General features: G+C 40.8%; 1 protein-coding gene across 1 annotated transcript in view; it reads left to right on the forward strand.

Annotated features, from left to right (window-relative positions):
• Positions 1 to 23,371, forward strand: part of LOC124622651 (unconventional myosin-IXa-like) — a 329,610-nt gene that overhangs the window by 290,266 nt on the left and 15,973 nt on the right. Inside the window, exon 30 of the mRNA XM_047148429.1 lies at positions 9,744 to 9,969. Coding sequence (XP_047004385.1) covers positions 9,744 to 9,969 — 226 coding nt within the window. The remainder of the gene's footprint in view (positions 1 to 9,743; positions 9,970 to 23,371) is intronic.

The following is a 23,371-nucleotide window of genomic DNA, read 5'->3' on the forward strand; positions in this document are numbered from 1 at the left end:
TAGGCGGTTCGAATCTAGTAATGGAATAGTAAAATAATTGAAGAAAAAAACAGACGGCGATACTTTGTTGTTATACTCATCAAGTAAAGTATTAGTTGAGCCTTAAGTTTGATTGTGCTCCTCCCTCCCATTTTTTCCTGTAGTGTGCTAGTGATACTACTCTGTACCTGGAAACAACATATGTGCATGTGAGAGAATAATTGTAGGTGTACTCCCATGTTCCTGTTAACTGTAGATTACAGCCACCTTTTGTCAAAATATCCCATTACAATTTTAACAAATACATTGCATCCTCCCACCCACAAGCAATACAGTATGAATTTCCATTTAAAGATGGTATGACTTTTGTAACCACCGAGTTTAAGAGAACAGAAAAATATGAATTACACCATAATCCAAGTTTGTGTCATTCTGAAATTTATTTTCGTAATAGCAGAGAAAATGAAATAAAGCTTTAACTGCTGGGCAGTTATGTGGTGTATTGCATCGCTGATCATACGGCTTCATCTGATCCACGATTGGTTTGTCAGGCTCATTGGAAGAAATTCGGGGTGGTGGGGAGGGGTGGGGGGGGGGGGGGGCACCTGGAATATGTGATACGTTTTCTGATGTTCCTCCTGACACTCAACTCACCTGGAGTTTGCAGCTCAGTGCTGCAGGCCATTGAAAGTTTTGCTTAGTCTACGCATTCAGAGTGCCATATTGATGCCACTGGGTTCGAACAACAGAGACAAACATGATGTGTATTTTCAACTTTTCATGGCGTAATGAATAGTCCATTAAATTTTGGGCATGCACCCGCACCAAAAAAATTTCTTCCATTGATATTTTGGCTGCATATTGTCCAACTATCCTCAGAGGATGTCTGGACAATACGCGGCCAAAATGTCGGTGGAAAAAATTATATTTGCATGGCTGCATGCCCGAAATTTAATGGTCTTGAAACATACATGTTTCCAGTGTGAGCGTGAAGGTATAGGCTATGTGGTCATGAGAATGCGGAGATCTGTGGAAACAGCTCAGCATCTTTAAGGGATGCAGTGAGAAAGATTTATGCCTTTGGATTAGTGCAAACAACACACTCCTTTCTTCCAGGAGTGCTCGTTCTGCAAGTTTTGTGGAAGAGCTTCTGTGAAGTTTGGAAGGTAGGAGACGAGGTACTGGCAGAAGTGAAGCTCTGAAGACAGGTCGCGAGTCGTGCTTGGGTAGCTCAGATGGTAGAGCACTTGCCCGGGAAAAGCAAAGGTTCCGAGTTCGAGTCTCGGTCTGGCACACAGTTTTAATCTGCCAGGAAGTTCCACATCAGTGTACACTCTGCTGCATAGTGAAAATTTCATTCTGAACACACGTGTTATGTACCGCTTACTGCCTACACCTGTGCTACACATTGATTCATCGCAAAAGTTGGTTTTAGACAAGGATGACACGAAAATTACCAACTGATTTTGAAATTTGCTGCTTTGAACAATGACATTGGGGCTATAACTTGTTGATCAATCTTTACCTGTCTCTGTTGGTCCATTGTGGGCACAGGGCAGCAGCTGGTCAAATATTAACAAAGAAATTCGTTAAACAGCCACACAATTGAGAAGTTATTTTATTTGATTTTTGCTACCAGTTTCTGCAGTTCGTTACGCCACCTTCAGGCCAAACATGCACCTCTCTAAGGTAATTGATATTGGCATACTGGGGCCATATGTTCCTGGATGTCGTGAATTCTCAAGTGCTTCCTTTGAACTGCAACTACACTCGTGTGAGTTGCTGTGAAGTCTTCAAAGGAAGTGTTATAACCTTTAATCACCAATAATTGCGTGGACATTCAAACACACTCACTTAGAAACAATAGCTCGTTACATGATAACAACTCAGTATCTCCTATTCGACTGCCGTGCCGTGACATGCGGCCGGCGCCGTTCGTAGCTAGGTGGCGCTCCCGCGCTCAGCCGAGTTGCGGAGCGCCTCTATCGCCGTTTGCGCGTACTGGCGTGGTGGCACTGTTAAATGTCGTGGCACTGTCACAATAGGAAGCACTTGAGAATTCACGACATCCAGAAACATATGGCCCCAGTATATCAATATCGATTATTTTTTATAGGTATGTGTTGGGGCCTGATGATGGCATAATGAATTGCTGAAACGGGTCGTGAAAATAAAATACAATAATTTCTCAACTGCACAACTGTTTGGTGAATTTCTTTGTTAAAAAAACTTCATCTTTTGTTGGTTCATGCTTAAAGTTCTGTGCTAGTTGTTTGGTAGTTTCGTGCAAGTCTTTATGTGCACCTTTACTGACTATTTGCAAAAGTCTAGCATTAAGTAGATGGTGAATGTCACCAATTGCAGGAGAAGTGCGTGGAGGATTATTTCTTTACCTTGTACAAAGATAAACATGTTTGCTTGTTGTGTATTGAGTCCTGTCAGTTGTCAAGGATTCTAATATGAAAAAGCACTTTTCTGTGCAACACATTACTCAGCAACAAGTTACAGGACATCAGCAGAAAGACAAAATCAAAATACAGTATGACCTTGATAATCCAGCTCGGGGATCTGCCAATGTCCAGATTATCAAATATGCTGGTTTATCGAGGTCATTTTTAAAAACGTGGTTTTGGAAAAGGGATATAAGCAAAAGCTACAGTTTTAATGTACAAAGGCAAATAACTATTATTAATTAAACACAACAGGTAGGAGTACAGCACAGAAGAATTAATAGGAGGCCTATGTATTAATTTCCTGTAAAAAAAAAACAAAGCTGAATTAAAAGTTGAATATCGCAATGGGCTATTGAATCAGTTTAAGGCACAAAATTTTAGAAATATTCTGTATCCGTGTATAACTGCTGTATGTCATTAACTAAATAAAATAAGCACCATAGATTAAGTAAGATCAAGAATAAGCTAATTAATAAAAGTTGCTACCAAGATTTGGTGTAGTTGAATTGGAATCACTGCCTTTAGGAATAGCACAGATATCTGACATTGTTGAGGGCTTGCAATGTGATGGACTGGTATATGTACCACTGGTGGTTTAGCTGAAATTCTCTTCTGAGCCCTTTGGAATGTTGCAGTAAAGCTAACTTGCTTCTTGGGTTGAGCTCTTTTGTGACAGAGATTATTTTGTATAATGATCAAATTCATAACTTCAGAAGTGCTGCATTGTTGGTTGTTCTGAGCAAAATTCACAAAAGTGTTTAAGGCTTCTGAAGCACTAGCCCAAGACGTGTGTTGCAGCAATTTCTTCATCATCATTCTCAGTTTCTGGTGCCTCCTGTGGGTTGAAAACATTTCGTAACATCACATAGTCAGTTAGGTTGTCTTTGTTAACTAAATTTCTGTCGCTGTTGATCCAGTCTTCAACACCTTCTGCTGGAAACGCACTCAGTTTGTTAGTGGATTTTGAATTTATCACTCATACAATTTTAGAGTGATCAGCTGTCGACTTATCTTTATTTACATTGATTTCCACCTCGACTCCTTTGACTAGTTTAAGCTTAAGTTTTCTCCAGGCCTAACAATGCAACTGCCTTATCTTGATGAGAATATACTCAGTCAGTGATGCAGATGATTGTTAGTGACGAGGTGCCACTCTGAACAGTTATGATGTTTCTTGAAAGAGTCGAATTTACTGTGAACTGCGCTGAGCTAAAAATAAGGAATAACTTCTTATGCATGCCAGACTGCAGAGTCTGCTGGATTATCGAGTGCCGGATTACACGGTCTTACTGTATTGATTATTACTTCGGAAACGCATAGGTTGGCCAAACTAAGAGTACAGTGTGACAATGCAGTTATAGTTAATTTTACAATGAGTAAGAAAGTTGGCAAATCATTGAAGCCTTTTGCTGAAGGCGAAATCTGAGGCATGCTTCTTGGACATTGCAAATTTACAAATAAGTTTATTGAGATGGACAGTTGTTTGCTGTATTGGTGTGGTGGCTGATGGCATTAAAAACAGTTTGTCTAATCATGTTGCCACATGCAAAGCATTTGTGATGACTTTGGATGAGACCACTGATTTGTTAGACACAGTTCTATTAGCAGTTTTTGTTCGTGATGTAGATGTGGAGCTCAACAATGGAAGTGTTATTAGCATTACAGCCAGTAAAAGGAACATTTTATTTACTAATGGCGTTTCAGAATTTTATGATAGAAATATTTAAGGGAGCTATTGTAAAACATCAAAAGTATAGAAATAATGCCCTCCACACATGAATATGAAAGTGAGCATCTGAGGATAGGTTGAACGTAAAATGAATGTACTCCCAAAACCATGTGTTGTGAGGCATAATTTGTTTGTGTGGCATGTTGTGAAAGAGGTGCCATTCCTGTGGGTGCTTTACCCCATAAACATTGTTATGGAAGCTATAGTTCTGATTCCATGTGGTAGGAGTCTTGGTATCGTGTCTCTTGACGAGGCAGCCCACAAGCTGATGTATATACACTCCTGGAAATTGAAATAAGAACACCGTGAATTCATTGTCCCAGGATGGGGAAACTTTATTGACACATTCCTGGGGTCAGATACATCACATGATCACACTGACAGAACCACAGGCACATAGACACAGGCAACAGAGCATGCACAATGTCGGCACTAGTACAGTGTATATCCACCTTTCGCAGCAATGCAGGCTGCTATTCTCCCATGGAGACGATCGTAGAGATGCTGGATGTAGTCCTGTGGAACGGCTTGCCATGCCATTTCCACCTGGCACCTCAGTTGGACCAGCGTTCGTGCTGGACGTGCAGACCGCGTGAGACGACGCTTCATCCAGTCCCAAACATGCTCAATGGGGGACAGATCCGGAGATCTTGCTGGCCAGGGTCGTTGACTTACACCTTCTAGAGCACGTTGGGTGGCACGGGATACATGCGGACGTGCATTGTCCTGTTGGAACAGCAAGTTCCCTTGCCGGTCTAGGAATGGTAGAACGATGGGTTCGATGACGGTTTGGATGTACCATGCACTATTCAGTGTCCCCTCGACGATCACCAGTGGTGTACGGCCAGTGTAGGAGATCGCTCCCCACACCATGATGCCGGGTGTTGGCCCTGTGTGCCTCGGTCGTATGCAGTCCTGATTGTGGCGCTCACCTGCACGGCGCCAAACACGCATACAACCATCATTGGCACCAAGGCAGAAGCGACTCTCATCGCTGAAGACGACACGTCTCCATTCGTCCCTCCATTCACGCCTGTCGCGGCGCCACTGGAGGCGGGCTGCACGATGTTGGGGCGTGAGCGGAAGACGGCCTAACGGTGTGCGGGACCGTAGCCCAGCTTCATGGAGACGGTTGCGAATGGTCCTCGCCGATACCCCAGGAGCAACAGTGTCCCTAATTTGCTGGGAAGTGGCGGTGCGGTCCCCTACGGCACTGCGTAGGATCCTACGGTCTTGGCGTGCATCCGTGCGTCGCTGCGGTCCGGTCCCAGGTCGACGGGCACGTGCACCTTCCGCCGACCACTGGCGACAACATCGATGTACTGTGGAGACCTCACGCCCCACATATTGAGCAATTCGGCGGTACGTCCACCCGGCCTCCCGCATGCCCACTATACGCCCTCGCTCAAAGTCCGTCAACTGCACATACGGTTCACGTCCACGCTGTCGCGGCATGCTACCAGTGTTAAAGACTGCGATGGAGCTCCGTATGCCACGGCAAACTGGCTGACACTGACGGCGGCGGTGCACAAATGCTGCGCAGCTAGCGCCATTCGACGGCCAACACCGCGGTTCGTGGTGTGTCCGCTGTGCCGTGCGTGTGATCATTGCTTGTACAGCCCTCTCGCAGTGTCCGGAGCAAGTATGGTGGGTCTGACACACCGGTGTCAATGTGTTCTTTTTTCCATTTCCAGGAGTGTATGTGAATCAGATGGATGAGTCACCAAAGTTTGCCCATGCCTGATCTGTTGTAATGAAATCCAGAACAAAATACATTAGTGACAATACAAGATAAGGTGTCACTACCTCAGCTGTTGAAATGGCTGTAAGAGAAGAGGATTGTGAGGACAACAAGGAGAAAATCAGAAATGTAGTGAGGACAACTTGGTTCAAATGGCTCTGAGCACTATGGGACTTAGCTTCTGAGGTCATCAGTCCCCTAGAACTTAGAACTACTTAAACCGAACTAAACTAAGGACATCACACACGTCCATGCCCGAGACAGGATTCTCAGACTGCAGTGCCTAGAACCGCTTGACCACCCTGGCCGGCAGTGAGGACAACTGAGAGGAGGCTAGTTGATATTACACAGCACAGAGAAAGTAAACATTTAAATATTGTGGTACATACTACAGTAGTAGTAGTAGTAGTAGTAGTAGTTGTTGTTGTTGTTGTTGTTGTGACTGTGATGGTGGTCTTGAGCTGAAGTCTGGTTTGGTACAGCTCTCCATTGTAGTCTGTTGTGTGCAAATGTTTTCATCTCTGAATATTTGACCTACATCAACCTATCCCTTCTTTTTGTGAAGTTGTGTCATAAATTTCTTTTCACACTGATTCAGTTCAGTAGTTCTCAGTTAGTTAATTGATCAATCCATCCACTCCTCAGTATTCTTTTGTAGCACTACATTTTAAAAGCTTATATTCTCTTTTTGTTAAAAATATTTATTGACCACATCTCACATCCATACAGAGATACACTTAAGATACATACAGAGATACACTTAAGATACATACAGAGATACACTTAAGATACATACAGAGATACACTTAAGATACATACAGAGATACACTTAAGATACATACAGATATACACTTAAGATACATACAGATATACACTTAAGATACATACAGAGATACACTTAAGATACATACTTTCAAAAAACACTCAAAAGTTTGTTTAATATGAACATATTTCATTTTTTTTGTAGAAATTTTTCTTGTTATTGCTAGTTCACATCTTACAGGGTGTTTAAAAAAAAGGCAAATAAATTTAACAGTTTCCTTAAAAGAAAGAAAAATTATTAGCAAAGTGTTACACACTACAATAATCCTTTCACATAGTACACATGGGATCTCCATAGAGCACAAACATTAAGTGTATCCCCATTTAGCTTGAATAATGATCCAACCTTGGACTGATGCATCACGCTTTTTTTTTATGCTGTCATTAATTACGTAAAAGCAGAAGAGTCAGCTCATTATCTTGGCTGTGGTGCTGCACTAGGGCACATGTTGAAAATTGTGCAAGTGAAATGTCACTTCCGGCTTTGGATAAAACTGTAGGAAGAATATATTGTATTAACAGTAAAGAAACAGGCAATGGGCATTAATGATGATGATGATGATGATGATGATCTTCTTTTTCTTGTGCATGCATCCCACATTGATGCAGGGTCGACATGGTTACTAAATGGATTTCGCATGGGTAATTTAAGGGGTGGTCAGATGCCATTGCTATCGATAGTTAGGATAAAGTTAGTACAGTGTATAAGGAATGAGACGGTGGATTGTTATGAAGCACAGTGACTACCTGGCAGAAGGCCTCTGCCGATTATCTGACTTCTCCACCTACAAACTCTGCCAGAGTGATCCCAGCCCAGAAGTCCAACATAACCTTCAATCCATGCCTAAAGCGTTAGGTCCTTCTCAGAACCTCTCCCCTGAACTCATTTCCCTTCTCACCCCTATGGCACACTCCACATCCACCTCCTACATGGTTCCCAGAATCCACAAACCCAACAATCCTAGATGCCCCATTGTATCTGGCAATTATGCCCCCACGGAAAGAATTTTGGCCATCATTGACCAACACTTCCAATCAATTGCCCACAATCTAGCCTCCTACATCAAAGATACCAACCATTTCCTTCACCGATTCTCCGTCACTACCATCCCTTTACCTCTTGGACCCATATTCATCACTGTTGATGCCATCTCCCTATACACCAATGACATCTTTGTGATCTGGACTCAGGGAGAAGACACCCTACCATCATTCCTTCACAACCTCAACACCTTCTCTCCCATCTGCTTCACCTGGTCCTCCTCAACCCTGTGTGCCACGTTCCTGGACACTGATCTCCTCCTCTCTGATGTCTCCATCTACAACTCTGCCTACCCACCAACCAACAACAGTACCTGCATTTTGACAGCCGTCATCTCTTTCACACCAAATAATCCCTCCCATACACCCTGGCCACCAAAGGATGGTGTTTCTGTAGTGACAAGAATTCCCCGGCCCAGTATGCTGAGTCTCACCAAGGCCTTCACAGATATGCACTATCCCCTGGGCCTAGTCCACAAAAAGATATCCCATGCCCCCCCCCCCCCCCAAATTCTTCCACCACCCCCAAGAACTAAATGGACTGAAACAACTGAAACACATCCTTTGTCAGGACATTGATTATTGGTCTTCATGCCCTGAAATGAGGGACATCCTACCCAATATTCTTCCCACCCTCCTAAAATGGTCCTCCATTACTCAACAAACCTCCAAAAATTCTAGTCCCTCCCCATGCCACTCCCAATTCCAACCGCTTGCCACAGAAATCATATCCCTGTGGAAGATCCAGGCACAAGACCTGCCCAGTCAACCCACACAGTACTTCTTATCCCAGTCCTGTCATAGGTTTATCCTATCCAACGTCTGCCCAGTCAACCCATGTAGCACTTCTTATCCCAGTCCTGTCATAGGTTTATCCTATCCCAACAGGGGACGGGCCACCTGTGAAAGCAACCATGTCATTTACCAGCTCTGCTGCAACCATTGCACAGCATTTTTATATTATTATGACTACCAACTTGTTGTCCACCAGGATGAATGACGACTGCCAAACTGTGCCCAAGTGCAGAGTCGACCACCCCTGTGGCACAACTTGCAAGTGACTGTAACGCGCACAGCATTTTTATATTATTATGACTACCAACTTGCTGTCCACCAGGATGAATGACCACTGCCAAACTGTGCCCTAGTGCAGAGTCGACCACCCCTGTGGCACAACTTGCAACTGACTGTAAAATGCTTGATTTCAATGGCTGCTTCATTATCTGAGCCCTCTGGATCTTCCCTTCCACAACCACTTTCTCTGAACTGTGCAGATGGGAGTTATCCTTACATCAAATTCTCCACTCACAAAATTTTCCCAGTATCAGCCTACGGTAACCTACTGCACCCACACCCTCCACCCAAAAGTTTCCATCCCCTCTGTCCTGTCACCTCCTACCTATTATTGTCTCCCACCCTCTTTGTGTGCCATCCCTTGCCAACACATCTGCCCCATCCTTTCCCTTCCCTTCTTCAGTCTCCACCCAACACCCCTCCCCACAGCCTCCCGACACTGCACCTGTTGACAGTGTAGGTGCTGTGCACTCTGCCACACAGTGCTATTCTCTTCCTACACCCATGGTCTGCTATCGGTCCCCGTTCCCCGCACCATTCAGACTGCTGCTTCCATTCTGTATGACAGCTGCATTCCAGTCTGAGCTGCCGGAGGTGCAATTGTGTGTGTGTGTGGAGGTGAATGTGTCCTTTTCTGATGAAAGTTTTGGTCAAAAGCTAATGTGTAAGTGTCTTTTCATTGTGCCTGTCTGCAACTCAACATGTCTCTTTACAGTGAGCAGAAATCTATCATTTCCTTACGCAGTTTTGGAGATTGGCATGTTCAAAGAGAGAGGCAGACAAGATTGTTTTATGGTTTTGTAATTAGTATAGATACAGATGATGCTTGCTTTAATTTTATTTTTTTAAGTTGACATTTTATAACTAGTTGTACTAATTTTCCACTCTTACAATTGATCTACAGATATTCAGCCCTGAAGAATTGTTACCAGCTAGTGATTCAGTAAAGAAAACAGATGAAGAGGAAGCACTTTTAATGGAGCACATAGAAGATATACAAAAAGAGAAGGCATTGTTGACATCAACACTCCCAAGTCTAACAAGGACCACCTCTGATGATGATATGCTTTCGACAGATCTTGATGATGGTGGTAGCCTGGATGATATGTCAGTGAGAGCTGATGATGATGGTAAGTTTCATTGGCTATCTGAACAGAGTAGTTACAACTTACTTAAATAAAAGATGTGAATAATAAATAAGCCACAAACATTTTACAGACTTATCACATATCCTTTTGTTGTAGAAGCAGTCATATTTTTCCATGCAGTGCAGTGATTAGCTGTGGTGTCTTTTCCTTGTTTCAAAAGTAAAACCATTTCAAAATTTAATACTTAAAATGCTATGTGTCTATGTTGTTTACCTCTTTGGTATTAAATTTGAGTCAAATTTTATGAAATAGCAGCAGATTGATTAACACTTTTACAAACGAAAGTGTCAACATTTCACAGCCAATAAGATCAAAAGTAATCTTGACTAATGAAATCACAGAGCAAGTGAAACATTTTTAAATGTCTAGGATGCAGGATCACGCATGAATGCAGCCATGATGTGGACCGAAAATTAAATTAATTTCCTTTAATATGTGGCAGGAGTGTAAAAAATTTACAGCGTAAAGCTAGGAAAGGAAAATAGCTCAAATTTTACAAAATTGTAGCAGTACCACTCCTTCCCTATGGAAATGAAGCATGCTTGACAATGAAACACCAATAAAGTAGAATATGGTCCCAATAAATGAAGTACTTAAGAATAGTGGAAGGAAGTACTAGAGAAGATCATAAAAGAAATGTAGATATAAAGAAAGATTTAGGAATATGTAACCTAAATGAAAAAAAAGTGGAAGGACTGTAGAGACCGCACGGTTGGAGAAAGATTTCTGCTAAAGGTTCTCAGTTATAAATGCAATGGAAGAAGAAATGTAGGAAGGGCAAACAAGAGCTGGAGTAGTGTAACAGGCAGTTTACCTAATACATGAAGAGAAGAAGAAAGGGGAGGGGGAGGAAGAAGAAGTGAAAATAAATTGGGTATCGGGTTTGAAGTCTTTTATTTCCTTCCCATAGCAGACAGGGAAGAACTACATACAAGACTGAATAATGTTTAGGAACAAATGCAGCATGGGATCACTTTCAAGGGAGTCACATTAATACTGAAAGAAAATCAACAATGAAATAGCTGACTTCATGGTGGTGGTGGTTAGTGTTTAACGTCCCATGACTTCATGGTATCTGAGACACAAGAAGTGACAGGGTGTAATAAAATCAGAGAACAGGAAGGGCAGACAGCAAATAGACATACATGAGAGCCACAGGGGAAAGAAGCAAACAGTAGTAGAAGAAGAATGAAGCCAAGAAGATAACATAGTGTGACAGAGAAATGTGAAGGATGATGATGATAAAACTGAATGCTGCAAAGTTTGGAAAGAGCTGGAACAAATTATTTTAAGAGTTAAAATTGAGGTGCAACCGGCAGTTACTTATGACTTTCCTTCGTAAAGGAAAGATGTATCTGACTGGTGGCTGCTCCATAGTTTTAATTTCTAATAGTCACTATCTCCCCTGCAGGCAGTGTCTGGATTCACTATTTTAAGAGTGTTGGGACGTGGGAAACTGATATTATTATAACAATAGCTGCCAAAAACCCACTCAATAACCAAATACCAGGGTCTGCAGCTATGCTGTTTGACAGAATTACATCTCTGTCTTTAATGTTGAATGACATAGTGGCATGTGTGTATGATGGACAGTGATGGCTTGCTGAGGTTGAAAGAATAAGTTTGGAAAACAATGATGTTTTTGTGCATTTTTGCCACCCTGTTGGCCCAAGAACGTCATTCAAGAAATGTACTAGTGCAAGGTTGAAAAATGTTTTAAGGAAACTTTTAGTGCTTGAACTTACCACAGCAACTGGGAGGTCTTATTCTATATCACAGAAACTGTCTGAAGAAATAAGTGTTCTTAACATTCACCACCAGGTTTAGAAACAGTTGCATCTCGAAGGATGTTGATTGAAAATATTTATTTTAAGTATGTCAAAATAATATAAATGTTAATTTCAGTGATGTTTCCACTTTTTGTATATAATTCAGTACCTTACTTCAATAATAATTGATTATATTCTGCCAATATCACACTTAAATAGGCAACAACCATAAGATCAGTTGTAGAGTAACGTGAATTATTTCCTCATTTTCAAATATTCATATCTTTGTTCACAGTCATATATCATTGTTGAAATTTTTACAGTACGTTGTTATCATATAGCTGCACAAACTGTGCAAAAATCGTATTTTTATATTTAGTGCCACCTAAGATAACTAACCCCTAACGTTACAAAAAATGAAAATTTTCATATTTCAAAAATTCATAAAAAATTAAGGAAACATTTGTAATTATTCTTTCTCTACATGAGGCTAGTAGTGTATGATATCTAACCATAGGAAAAAAATAGACTCTCATAAATCACTCCTTGTTTGTTATTTTTGGGCCTAAAAAGTGGATTTTTGAAAATTTGGATACCAAATTTTGGAGGTAATTTTGACTGGTTATTTTTGAACTTAGGGTAGTTTGTGTAATAGACAGTGTTCTAGAGGACACTTTTCTGAAAACAATCATGTCAATTGCAATGTTTTAACTTAACCCAGTGCAGAGATATTCAAATTTGCGGCAATGTCTCCAGACTGAAAAATAGTTGCGCGCCTACAAATAAAAATGGCCGCCATCCAGTAAAGGTGCAAGACAAATTATTTTAAAAAACTGTTTTGAACTTTTCAAATGTAGGGCAATCACATATAAAAAATTAAAATATTTAAAAATGGTCAAGCAACCATCGCTGGACCACTTCATATGGATTGACCCATATTGGTTCATGATCAATGCCAACTTCAGGCTTTTCATCCAGTGTAAAAAGTTTCTGTAACCACAGATCAGGTGCTATATGTCATGCTATTCCCTCTGATGAAGTAAATTATATCCATGAAGAAAGTGGAATAGGATGTGTGAAGCCACTGCATATGGACAATATCTTGATGTCTTTGATAACATATGGTTTGGGGTCTAATATTGTGATATTAGCCATACTCTTCTGCCTTATGTCACTCCTCCTTCTGTGAGTCATTTCATTGTAGGCTGTGAAAGTAGGTGTTTCGATTCCAGATTGCAGAATGTTCAAAGATAACCAGATTATGATTGAACTTCACAGTGCCCTTAATTGCAATAAAGGTAAGAATGATTCTTTAGAAGAGCAAAGCAGAATGGTTGCAGATCCTTGCATCTGTATCTCAGGATGGTGACTGTTCCTCTCTTCATGACTCTCTTCTCTGCAGGAAAATTAGTAATTTTAAGGCTAATTGAAGAATGTGTTAAATATTGTGTGGACTGATATGCTAAAGTGATTGCTAGAGATTAATGGAAAGTGGTTTAGTTTAAGACTGTGGTATGATATCTATCCTGGCAACTGATAATGTAAAAATAATTATCGGTAAGAAAGTGCCAGCAGAGTAGTATACTATGAGTGAAGCAGTGATGGTGTTGTCCTCCTCAGCTTTGATCATGCACATGTGCATAGACTTACATTACTGAACTATAAGCCTTGATGAGATAGGGAAAATACATAGACAATTGGGAAGTTAGTTATGTATTCAACAGAGCCAAAATCTGTTATTTACTCAAGAAATTATTATTATTTTGAGCGGAGTATGTGGAAGGGTGCAGAATTGTTGCATGTTAAAAGGAAGAAATGAGTGGAAAGAGTTTTTTAACTACTTTTTTTCCAAACAGTACCTTTGTACACCCTTTGAAGAATCAAGAAGAGGCTTAAAATTATATCATGATTGGTCAAAAATATTATAATTAGATACTTAAACAACAGAAAATCCAGGATGGAATGATGGCATATATTGTCATAATTAGATACTGCATTATAATGCAAATACCAATTCTGTCAGTTAGCCAGTGTTGTTTAAACTTAAGTTCAGAATCAATTATATAGAAAGGTGAATGCTGTACAAGGAAGGAAGAGGGAATAATAACTAAAGAAATACTGAAGCATATGATTCAAAACATACAAGATTATACAATTCAAAACATACAAGATTATACGATTTAAAACATACAAGATCAGCAGTGCAACGTTGAGGGGGGGTTCAGAAACAAAAGCTGAATAGTTTACAGAGACGCTCCAAAACTAAACTGTTACAGTAAAGACAGACACTGCAGGTTAACTATACTTATTAAGATATGAGAATTGCAGATACTGGACCACTTTGACTGGATTGAACATCTCATGCACATGCCAGTAAATCGTAAGAAGCCAGCATTATTATAGTACTGATAAGCCAGCAGTAGTTGATGACATCCTCACAGTTACTAAAATTGATGATGATGATAATGCTCTGATGATTCCCTTCTGGCCATTAAATGAATTTTTGATGGTTGAATGGACTTTTGCCAAAGGAATTTCTGTGTTGTTTTTGAGGATTGTAAGATATTGGCACGAAAGTGGAAAATAAGACACAGGAAAAGAAACCAATTCATCATCCCGATCACCTGTCATGATTAAGACCGCTAACAGTACAGAGTATTTGTAGTTAATTTCAGCTGAAGTGCCATTTGCTACCAATTTAATTAGTAATATTGGTTTATATGTATAAGAGGCATTCAAAAAGAAATGAGCCGGTGGCATAATTACAGAAACCAGTACCTGTATGTTAGAAGTATTCACCCTGGCTGTTGAGACACTTGTCCCACTGTGACACAAGGCAGTGAATGGCTGTCTCATAAAATTCTCGGGGCTGCAATGTTAACCAGTTCTGCACATACAGCTGGACGTACAGCTGACCACCCTGCACCAAGTGATGAAATCAAAATGACCAGGCAATCTCACCTGTGGGGTCATTCTGCTCCATGACAATGCAAAGTCACACATGGCCAACACAGTCGTGGCACTACTGCAGAAATTCAAATAGGAGGTTCTCGGATACCCTCCATACAGTACGGACCTCTCTCCTGTGATTATGCCATTTTTGGTCCCCTTAAAAAGACTCTGAGGGGCAAACAATTCACCTCAGTCGACGACATCCAGCTGTACGTGTGGAACTGATTAACATTGCAGTCCGGGGAATTTTATGAAACAGCCATTGACCGCCGTGAGTCACAGTCGGACAAGTGTCTCAACAGACAGGGCCAATACTTCTAACATACAGGTAGTAGTTTCTGTAATTACGCCTCTGGTTCATTTCTTTTTGAATGCCCCCTTATATATGCATCCATAGTTCCAAGGGACAAAGCCCATGTGGTGCTTGGAGTACTTCCACTAAGCTGGAGATAAAAATTAAAGGCAGTGGAAATTTTTTAGTGGTCTGTTGCTAATGGTGAGAGGTTTGATTTTTTGTGAAATGTATTAGCATTTTGAAGGCTTCAACCACAATAGTTGCTAGCTGGTCACTGTGACCGAGTGGTTCTAGGCACTTCAGTCTGGAATTGCACGACTGCTATGGTCGCAGGTTTGAATCCTGCTTCGCGCATGGATGTGTGTTATGTCCTTAGGTTAGTTAGGTTAAAGTAGTTCTAGGGGACTGATGACCTCAGATGTTAAGTCCCATATTTCTCAGAGCCATTTGAACCATTTGAACACTAGTTGCTTCCTTCTGCAAAGAACTTGGTGTGATGCATTTTAACGTATTTGACAATAGTAAATTAGTTTTCTGCTTACCAAAAGGATAAAACAGTTTCATGGTAGCAAATACAATGAAGAGCCAAAGAAACTGGTATAGGCAAGTGTGTTCACATACAGAGATATGTAAACAGGCAAAATAAGGTGCTGTGGTAGGCAACACATATATTGAGACAAGTGTCTGGCACAGTTGTTACATTGGTTACTGCTGCTAAACTGGCAGGTTATCAAGATTAAAGTCAGTTCGAACATGGTATTATAGTCAGCACAAAAGTGATGGGACACAGCATCTCCGAGATAGCAATGAAGTTAGGATTTTCCATACAACCATTTCACAAGTGTACTGTGAATATCGGGGATCTGGTAAAACATCATATCTCCGACATTGTTGCGGCTGGAAAAAGACCCTGTAAGAATGGGACCAACGACAACTGAAGAGAATTGTTCAATGTAATAGAAGTGCAAACCCTCTGCAAATTGCTGCAGATTTCAAAGCTGAGCCATCAACAAGTGTCAGCGTGTGAACCATTCAATGAAACATCATTGATATGGGCATACTGAGCCAAAGGCCCACTCTGGTACCCTTGATGACTGCACAACCCAAAGCTTTACTACTCGCCTGGGCCTGTCGACACCGACATTGGACTGTTCATGATTGGAAACATGCCTGGTTGGGCAAGTCTCATTTCAAATTGTGTCAAGCGAATGGACACGTACGAGTGTGGAGACAACTTCACGAATCCGTGGACCCTGCATGTCAACATGGGACTGTTCAAGCTGGTGAAGGCTCTGTAATGGTGTGGGTCATGTGCAGTTGAAGTTATATGGAACTCCAATATGTGTAATTATGACTCTTGACAGGTGACACATACATAAGCATCCTGTCTGATCACCTGCATCCATTCTTGTCCATTGTGCATGCTGAGGAACTTGGGCTATTCCGGCAGGGCAATGCGACACCCCACATGTATAGAATTGCTACAGAGTGGCTCCAGGAACCCTCTTCTGAATTTAAACTTTTCTGCTGGTTACCAAACTCTCCAGACGTGAACATTATTGAGTGTATCTGGGATGCCTTGCAACATGCTGTTCAGAAGAGTTCTCTACCTCGTCGTACTCTTACAGACTTGTGGACAGCCCTGCAGGATTCATGGTTTCAGTTCCCTCCAGCACTACTTCAGACAACAGTGGAGTCCATGCCATGTTGTGTTGCGGCACTTCTGCGTGCTCTTGGGGCCCTACATAATGTTAGGCAGTTGTACCAGTTTCTTTCGCTTTTCAGTGTAGATGGCTACAAAGGGTTCATAGTAGAAGAGATTAATTGCACCTAAAACACACTCTTTATTGGTTGTCTTTTTTGTCATGCTCTGTACATTGTCTCTCTGACATCGTAACTTAATTTTGAAGTAATTTGTGACTGTATGCAGGAATCCTGCTCAATATCTTGACCCATACAAAACTGGCAGCCAAGCCAATTGACGTGTTTAAAAAAAATAATTTTAACAGTAAAAAAGGTAGTTTGCTACCTTGGAAGTGGAACATAGGCTGTGGTAGTAATCTCTTTGAAGCACTGATTACGGACAACTGCAAAATTTCTGAAATATATGATGTAAGAAAAACTCTCTATCGAGTAAATACATAAAAAAGTAATCCATTTAGTCATATCGGTTGCGTGATAGTGTGATCTAATAAAAAATAAATATTCTTTAAAATTTGGATTTTATTTCTTAAATCCCTCTGAGTGCCAGTAAGATATAAATCTGATTTACATAATTTGCAGTTTACTCTCAGTAGTTTCATAATTTTAAAGGAAAACATGTATAATTTTTTTTCATGTATTCAAATTTTAGCTACAAAGCCACATTGTTGTTGTTGTTCTTGTAATTCTCGTCTGAAGACTGCTTTGATGCAGCACTCCACACTAGTCTATCCAGAGCAAGCCTCTTTGTCTCTGAATAGCTACTGCAAGCTACAGCCATTTGAACTGGATTACTACCCCCATGAACCATGGACCTTGCCGTTTGGTGGGGAGGTTTGCGTGCCTCAGCGATACAGATGGCCGTACCGTAGGTGCAACCACAACGGAGGGGTATCTGTTGAGAGGCCATACAAACGTGTGGTTCCTGAAGAGGGGGAGCAGCCTTTTCAGTAGTTGCAGAGGCAACAGTCTGGATGATTGACTGATCTGGCCTTGAAACACTAACCAAAACGGCCTTGCTGTGCTGGTACTGCGAACGGCTGAAAGCAAGGGGAAACTACAGCCGTAATTTTTCCCGAGGGCATGCAGCTTTAGTGTATGGTTAAATGATGATGGCATCCTCTTGGGTAAAATATTCTGGAGGTAAAATAGTCCCCCATTTGGATCTCCGGGCGGGGACTACTCAAAAGGACGTCGTTACCAGGAGAAAGAAAACTGGCGTTCTACGGATCGGAGCGTGGAATGTCAGATCCCTTAATTGTGCAGGTAGGTAGGAAAATTTGAAAAGGGAAATGGATAGGTTGAAGTTAGATATAGTGGGAATTAGTGAAGTTCGGTGGCAGGAGGAACAAGACTTTTGGTCAGGTGAATACAGGGTTATAAATACAAAATCAAATAGGGGTAATGCAGGAGTAGGTTTAGCTCTGCAGATGATGAAGAAATTGATGAAATGTATGATGAGATAAAAGAAATTATTCAGGTAGTCAAGGGAGACGAAAATTTAATAGTCATGGGTGACTGGAATTCGAGAGTAGGAAAAGGGAGAGAAGGAAACATGGTGGGTGAATATGGACTGGGGGAGAGAAATAAAAGAGGAAGCCATCTGGTAGAATTTTGCACAGAGCATAACTTAATCATAGCTAACACTTGGTTCAAGAACCATGAAAGAAGGTTGTATACATGGAAGAAGCCTGGAGATACTAGAAGGTATCAGATAGATTATATAATGGACAGAGATTTAGGAACCAGGTTTTAAATTGTAAGACATTTCCAGGGGCAGATGTGGACTCTGGCCACAATCTATTGGATATAAACTGCAGATTTAAACTGAAGAAACTGCAAAAAGGTGGGAATTTAAGGAGATGGGACCTGGATAAACTGACTAAACCAGAGGTTGTACAGAGTCTCAGGGAGAGCATAAGGGAACAATTGACAGGAATGGGGGAAAGAAATACAGTAGAAGAAAAATGGGTAGCTTTGAGGGATGAAGTAGTGAAGGCAGCAGAGGATCAAGTAGGTAAAAAGACGAGGGCTAGTAGAAATCCTTGGGTAACAGAAGAAATATTGAATTTAATTGATGAAAGGAGAAAATATAAAAACGCAGTAAATGAAGCAGGCAAAAGGGAATACAAACGACTCAAAAATGAGATTGACAGGAAGTGCAAAATGGCTAAGCAGGGATGGCTAGAGGACAAATGTAAGGATGTAGAGGCTTATCTCACTAGGGGTAAGATAGATACTGCCTAGAGGAAAATTAAAGAGACCTTTGGAGAAAAGAGAGCCACTTATATGAATATCAAGAGCTCAGATGGAAACCCAGTTTTAAGCAAAGAAGGAAAAGCAGAAAGGTGGAAGGAGTATATAGATGGTCTATACAAGGGCGATGTACTTGAGGACAATATTATGGAAGTGGAAGAGGATGTAGATGAAGATGAAATGGGAGATACGATACTGCGTGAAGAGTTTGACAGAGCACTGAAAGACCAGAGTCGAAACAAGGCCCCGGGAGTAGACAACATTCCATTGGAACTACTGACGGCCTTGGGAGAGCCAGTCCTGACAAAACTCTACCATCTGGTGAGCAAGATGTACGAGACAGGTGAAATACCCTCAAACTTCAAGAAGAATATAATAATTCCAATCCTAAAGAAAGCAGGTGTTGACAGATGAGAAAATTACCGAACTATCGGTTTAATAAGTCACAGCTGCAGAAAACTAACGCAAATTCTTTACAGACAAATGGAAAAACTGGTAGAAGCCGACTTCGACGAAGATCAGTTTGGATTCCGCAGAAATGTTGGAACACGTTAGGCAATACTGACCGTACGACTTATCTTAGAAAATAGATTAAGGAAAGGCAAACCTACATTTCTAGCATTTGTAGACTTAGAGAAAGCTTTTGACAATGTTGACTGGAATACTCTCTTTCAAACTCTAAAAGTGGCAGGGGCACAATACAGGGAGCGAAAGGCTATTTACAATTTGTACAGAAACCAGATGGCAGTTATGAGTCGAGGGACATGAAAGGGAAGCAGCAGTTGGGAAGGGAGTGAGACAGGGTTGTAGCCTGTCCCTGATGCTATTCAATCTGTATATTGAGCAAGCAGTGAAGGAAACAAAAGAAAAATTCGGAGTAGGTATTAAAATCCATGGAGAAGAAATAGAAACTTTGAGGTTCACCGATGACGTTGTAATTCTGTCAGAGACAGCAAAGGGCTTTGAAGAGCAGTTGAATGGAATGGACAGTGTCTCGAAAGGAGGATATAAGATGAACATCAACAAAAGCAAAACAAGGATAATGGAATGTAGTCGAATTAAGTCGTGTGACGTTAAGGGAATTAGATTAGGAAATGGGACACTTAAAGTAGTAAAGGAGTTTTGCTATTTGGGGAGCAAAATAACTGATGATGGTCGAAGTAGAGAGGATATAAAATGTAGACTGGCAATGGTAAGGAAAGCGTTTCTGAAGAAGAGAAATTTGTTAACATCGAGTTTAGATTTAAGTGTCAGGAAGTCGTTTCTGAAAGTATTTGCATGGAGTGTAGCCATGTATGGAAGTGAAACATGGACCATAAATAGTTTGGACAAGAATAGAATAGAAGCTTTCGAAATGTGGTGCTACAGAAGAATGCTGAAGAATAGATGGGTAGATCACATAACTAATGAGGAGGTATTGAATAGAATTGGGGAGAAGAGGAGTTTGTGGCACAACTTGACAACAAGAAGGGAGCGGTTGGTAGGACATGTTCTGAGGCATCAAGGGATCACAAATTTAGCATTGGAGGGCAGCGTGGAGGGTAAAAATCGTAGAGGGAGACCAAGAGATGAATTCACTAAGCAGATTCAGAAGGATGTAGGTTGCAGTAAGTACTGGGAGATGAAGGAGCTTGCATAGGATAGAGTAGCATGGGGAGCTGCATCAAACCAGTCTCTGGACTGAAGACGACAACAACAACAACAACAACAACAACTGTATTCGTGACTAGATCTTATTCTAAAATATTTACCCACCACAGTTCTCTTCATTACAAAGTAGACTATTCCTTTTTGCCTCAAGATATGTCCTATCAACCGATCTGTTATGGTAGTCCTGTTGTTCAATGTATTTCTTTTTCCCCATTTCAGTTCAATATATCCTCATTAGCTGTTCAATGTGCCTATCTGATTTTCATCATTGCTCTGTAGCACCACATTTAAAGAGCACCTATTCCCTTCTTCTCTGAAATGTTTTTATTGTTCACCTTCAGATAAGACTTCTAACACTTCGATTTAAGGATTTATCTTTTTCAGAAACACTATTTATCTGCTGAATGTCGTCATTGTCACCTATTTTCTTGCCCAAATACAAAACTCATTTACTGATTTTAGAGTTTAATTTCCGTATTTAATTCCCATCACCTGATTTAATTTGGTTACATTTCATTACCCTTGTTTTACTTTTGCGATTTTCCATACACCATCCATTCCATTCAGCTATTCTTTCAAGTCCCTTACCTTTGCTGCCAAAGGTGGTAAGGGACTTGAAAGCAAATAAAATTTTTATTTCATCTCCCTGAACCTTAATTCTGTATCCTAATTTCTCCTTGGTTTTCTTTATTGTGTGCTCAATGCTCAGATTGTCTCACTCGGTTTCCAACAGTTGCTTCCCCTTTTATGTCCTTGACCTTTACTTGCAGTGTGGTCTCTGTGCAAGTTGTGAATAACCATTCGCTCTCTCTGTTTTATCCTTGCTACCTTCAGAATTTCAAAGAGTGTATTACAGTCAACATTGTAACATGTTTTTTCTAAATCTATACTCGTGCTTTAAAGTGTGTTCGTTTTTTCTTAAAGTATCGTCTAAGGTAAGCCTTAGGACCTGTATTGCCATTCATATTCCTACATATCTCTGGAACCCAAACTGATCTGACCTAAGGTCAGCTTCTATCAGTTTTTTCCATTCTTCTGTAAGTAATTAATGTTAGTATTTTGCAACCCTGACATGTTGAAGTGATAGTTCCGAAATATTCACACGTCAGCACCTGCATTGTTTTTTGGAATTGTAATAATTACAGTCTTCTTGAATTCTGAGGTTATCTCAAGTGTCTCATATATCTTGCACTTTAGGTGGAATAGTGTTCTCATGGCTGGCTGTCCCAAGGATCTCAGTTGTTCTGAAAGAATGTTATCAACTCCATGGGTTTTTATTTACCTTAGTTCTTTCAGTGCTTTGTCAAATTCTTCTCACAGTGTCATATCTCCATCTCACCATCGTATATTTCCCTTATTTTTTCTGTTATATGGTCTTATCTTAAAGTTAATTTCCCTTGTTTACCCCTTCCACATATTCCTTCTACCTACCAGCTTTCCGTTCTTTGCGTAATATTGACTTGCCATTTGATATCCATACAGCTGCTTCTCTTCCAAAAGTCTCTTCAATTTTCCTATATGGAACATCCACCTTTCTCCTAGTCGTGCATGCTTCTGTAACCTTGCATATGTGCTCTAGCCATTTCCGCTTAGCCATTCTTGCACTTCTCAGTCACATTTAGAACATGGTATTTTGCATTTGTTGCATTTTTATATTTAAACCTTTTGACAGCTGGAGTCTATATTTCATGCATTATCCAACTGTTTCTATTTGACCTTGTCTTTTTACCTATTTGATCATCTACCCTTTCACCATTTCATCTCTCAAGAGTCATTCGTCTGCTGTGTATTTTTAATCCCTCTGAAGCTCTCAAAACCTCTGGTTCTTTTAACTGATTCAGGTCCCCCCCCCCCCCCCCCCCCCTCCGAAGTGGATGTTTTCCTTCTACTTCTCCTTCTCGTCCTTTTCCTGCTATCATATTCCAATCCTCTACTTTCATCTCCCTTAACTATCTGAGTAGTTTAGTCAGTCTCATCAAACATTCTTTCAATTTACTCATCATCAGCAAAGCTAGTTCGGCTATAAAATTGTACTTCTTTAATGGGTGTGGCTATTGCATATAATGCATTGACTATAATGTTGTTAATTGCTTATCTGCATTCTTTTTTCCTAATTTGTTATTAGACTACTCTTATGTTTGATTTTGTGTTGATAATCCTGTACTGGACTGACCAGAATTCTTCTTCTTCCCTTCACCACATTTCACTTATTCCTGCTGTATCTAACCTCAACCTTTCCATTCCCCATATTGCATGCTGTAAATTTCCTATGCGACTGAGAGATGTTATATTCCACACTCCACCCCATCGAAGGCCGGTTTTGTTTTCCTGATAATGATATCTTCCTGAATGGTCCGCTCCTGGAAGCCCAAATGGGGGACTATTTTACCTCTGAAATATTTTATCCAAGACGATGCTGTCATAGTTAAACCATGCAGTAGAGCTTCAGGCAATCGGGAAAGGTAATGGCTGTAGTGTCCCCCTTGCTTCAGTGATTCACAGTGCAATCCAGACTCTTACCCATGAAACTACAGAAAGACTTCATGCCACTCTTCAGGAACCACAGATTTGTCTGGCCTTCCCACAGGTACTGCTCTGTTGTAGTTGCACCAGCACAGTGGATATCTGTATTGTTGGGGCACAGGGGATGCTAAATTCACCTGTATAACACTAGTCTTGGATGCCACTATGTTGTGTACACACACAGTGTAGAATGTCATGGACATCCATATAGGTACTTTCGTGGTTGTATCAAGTTCTG

This window comes from Schistocerca americana, chromosome 7 (assembly GCF_021461395.2).
Source record: "Schistocerca americana isolate TAMUIC-IGC-003095 chromosome 7, iqSchAmer2.1, whole genome shotgun sequence".
Taxonomy (NCBI): domain Eukaryota; kingdom Metazoa; phylum Arthropoda; class Insecta; order Orthoptera; family Acrididae; genus Schistocerca; species Schistocerca americana.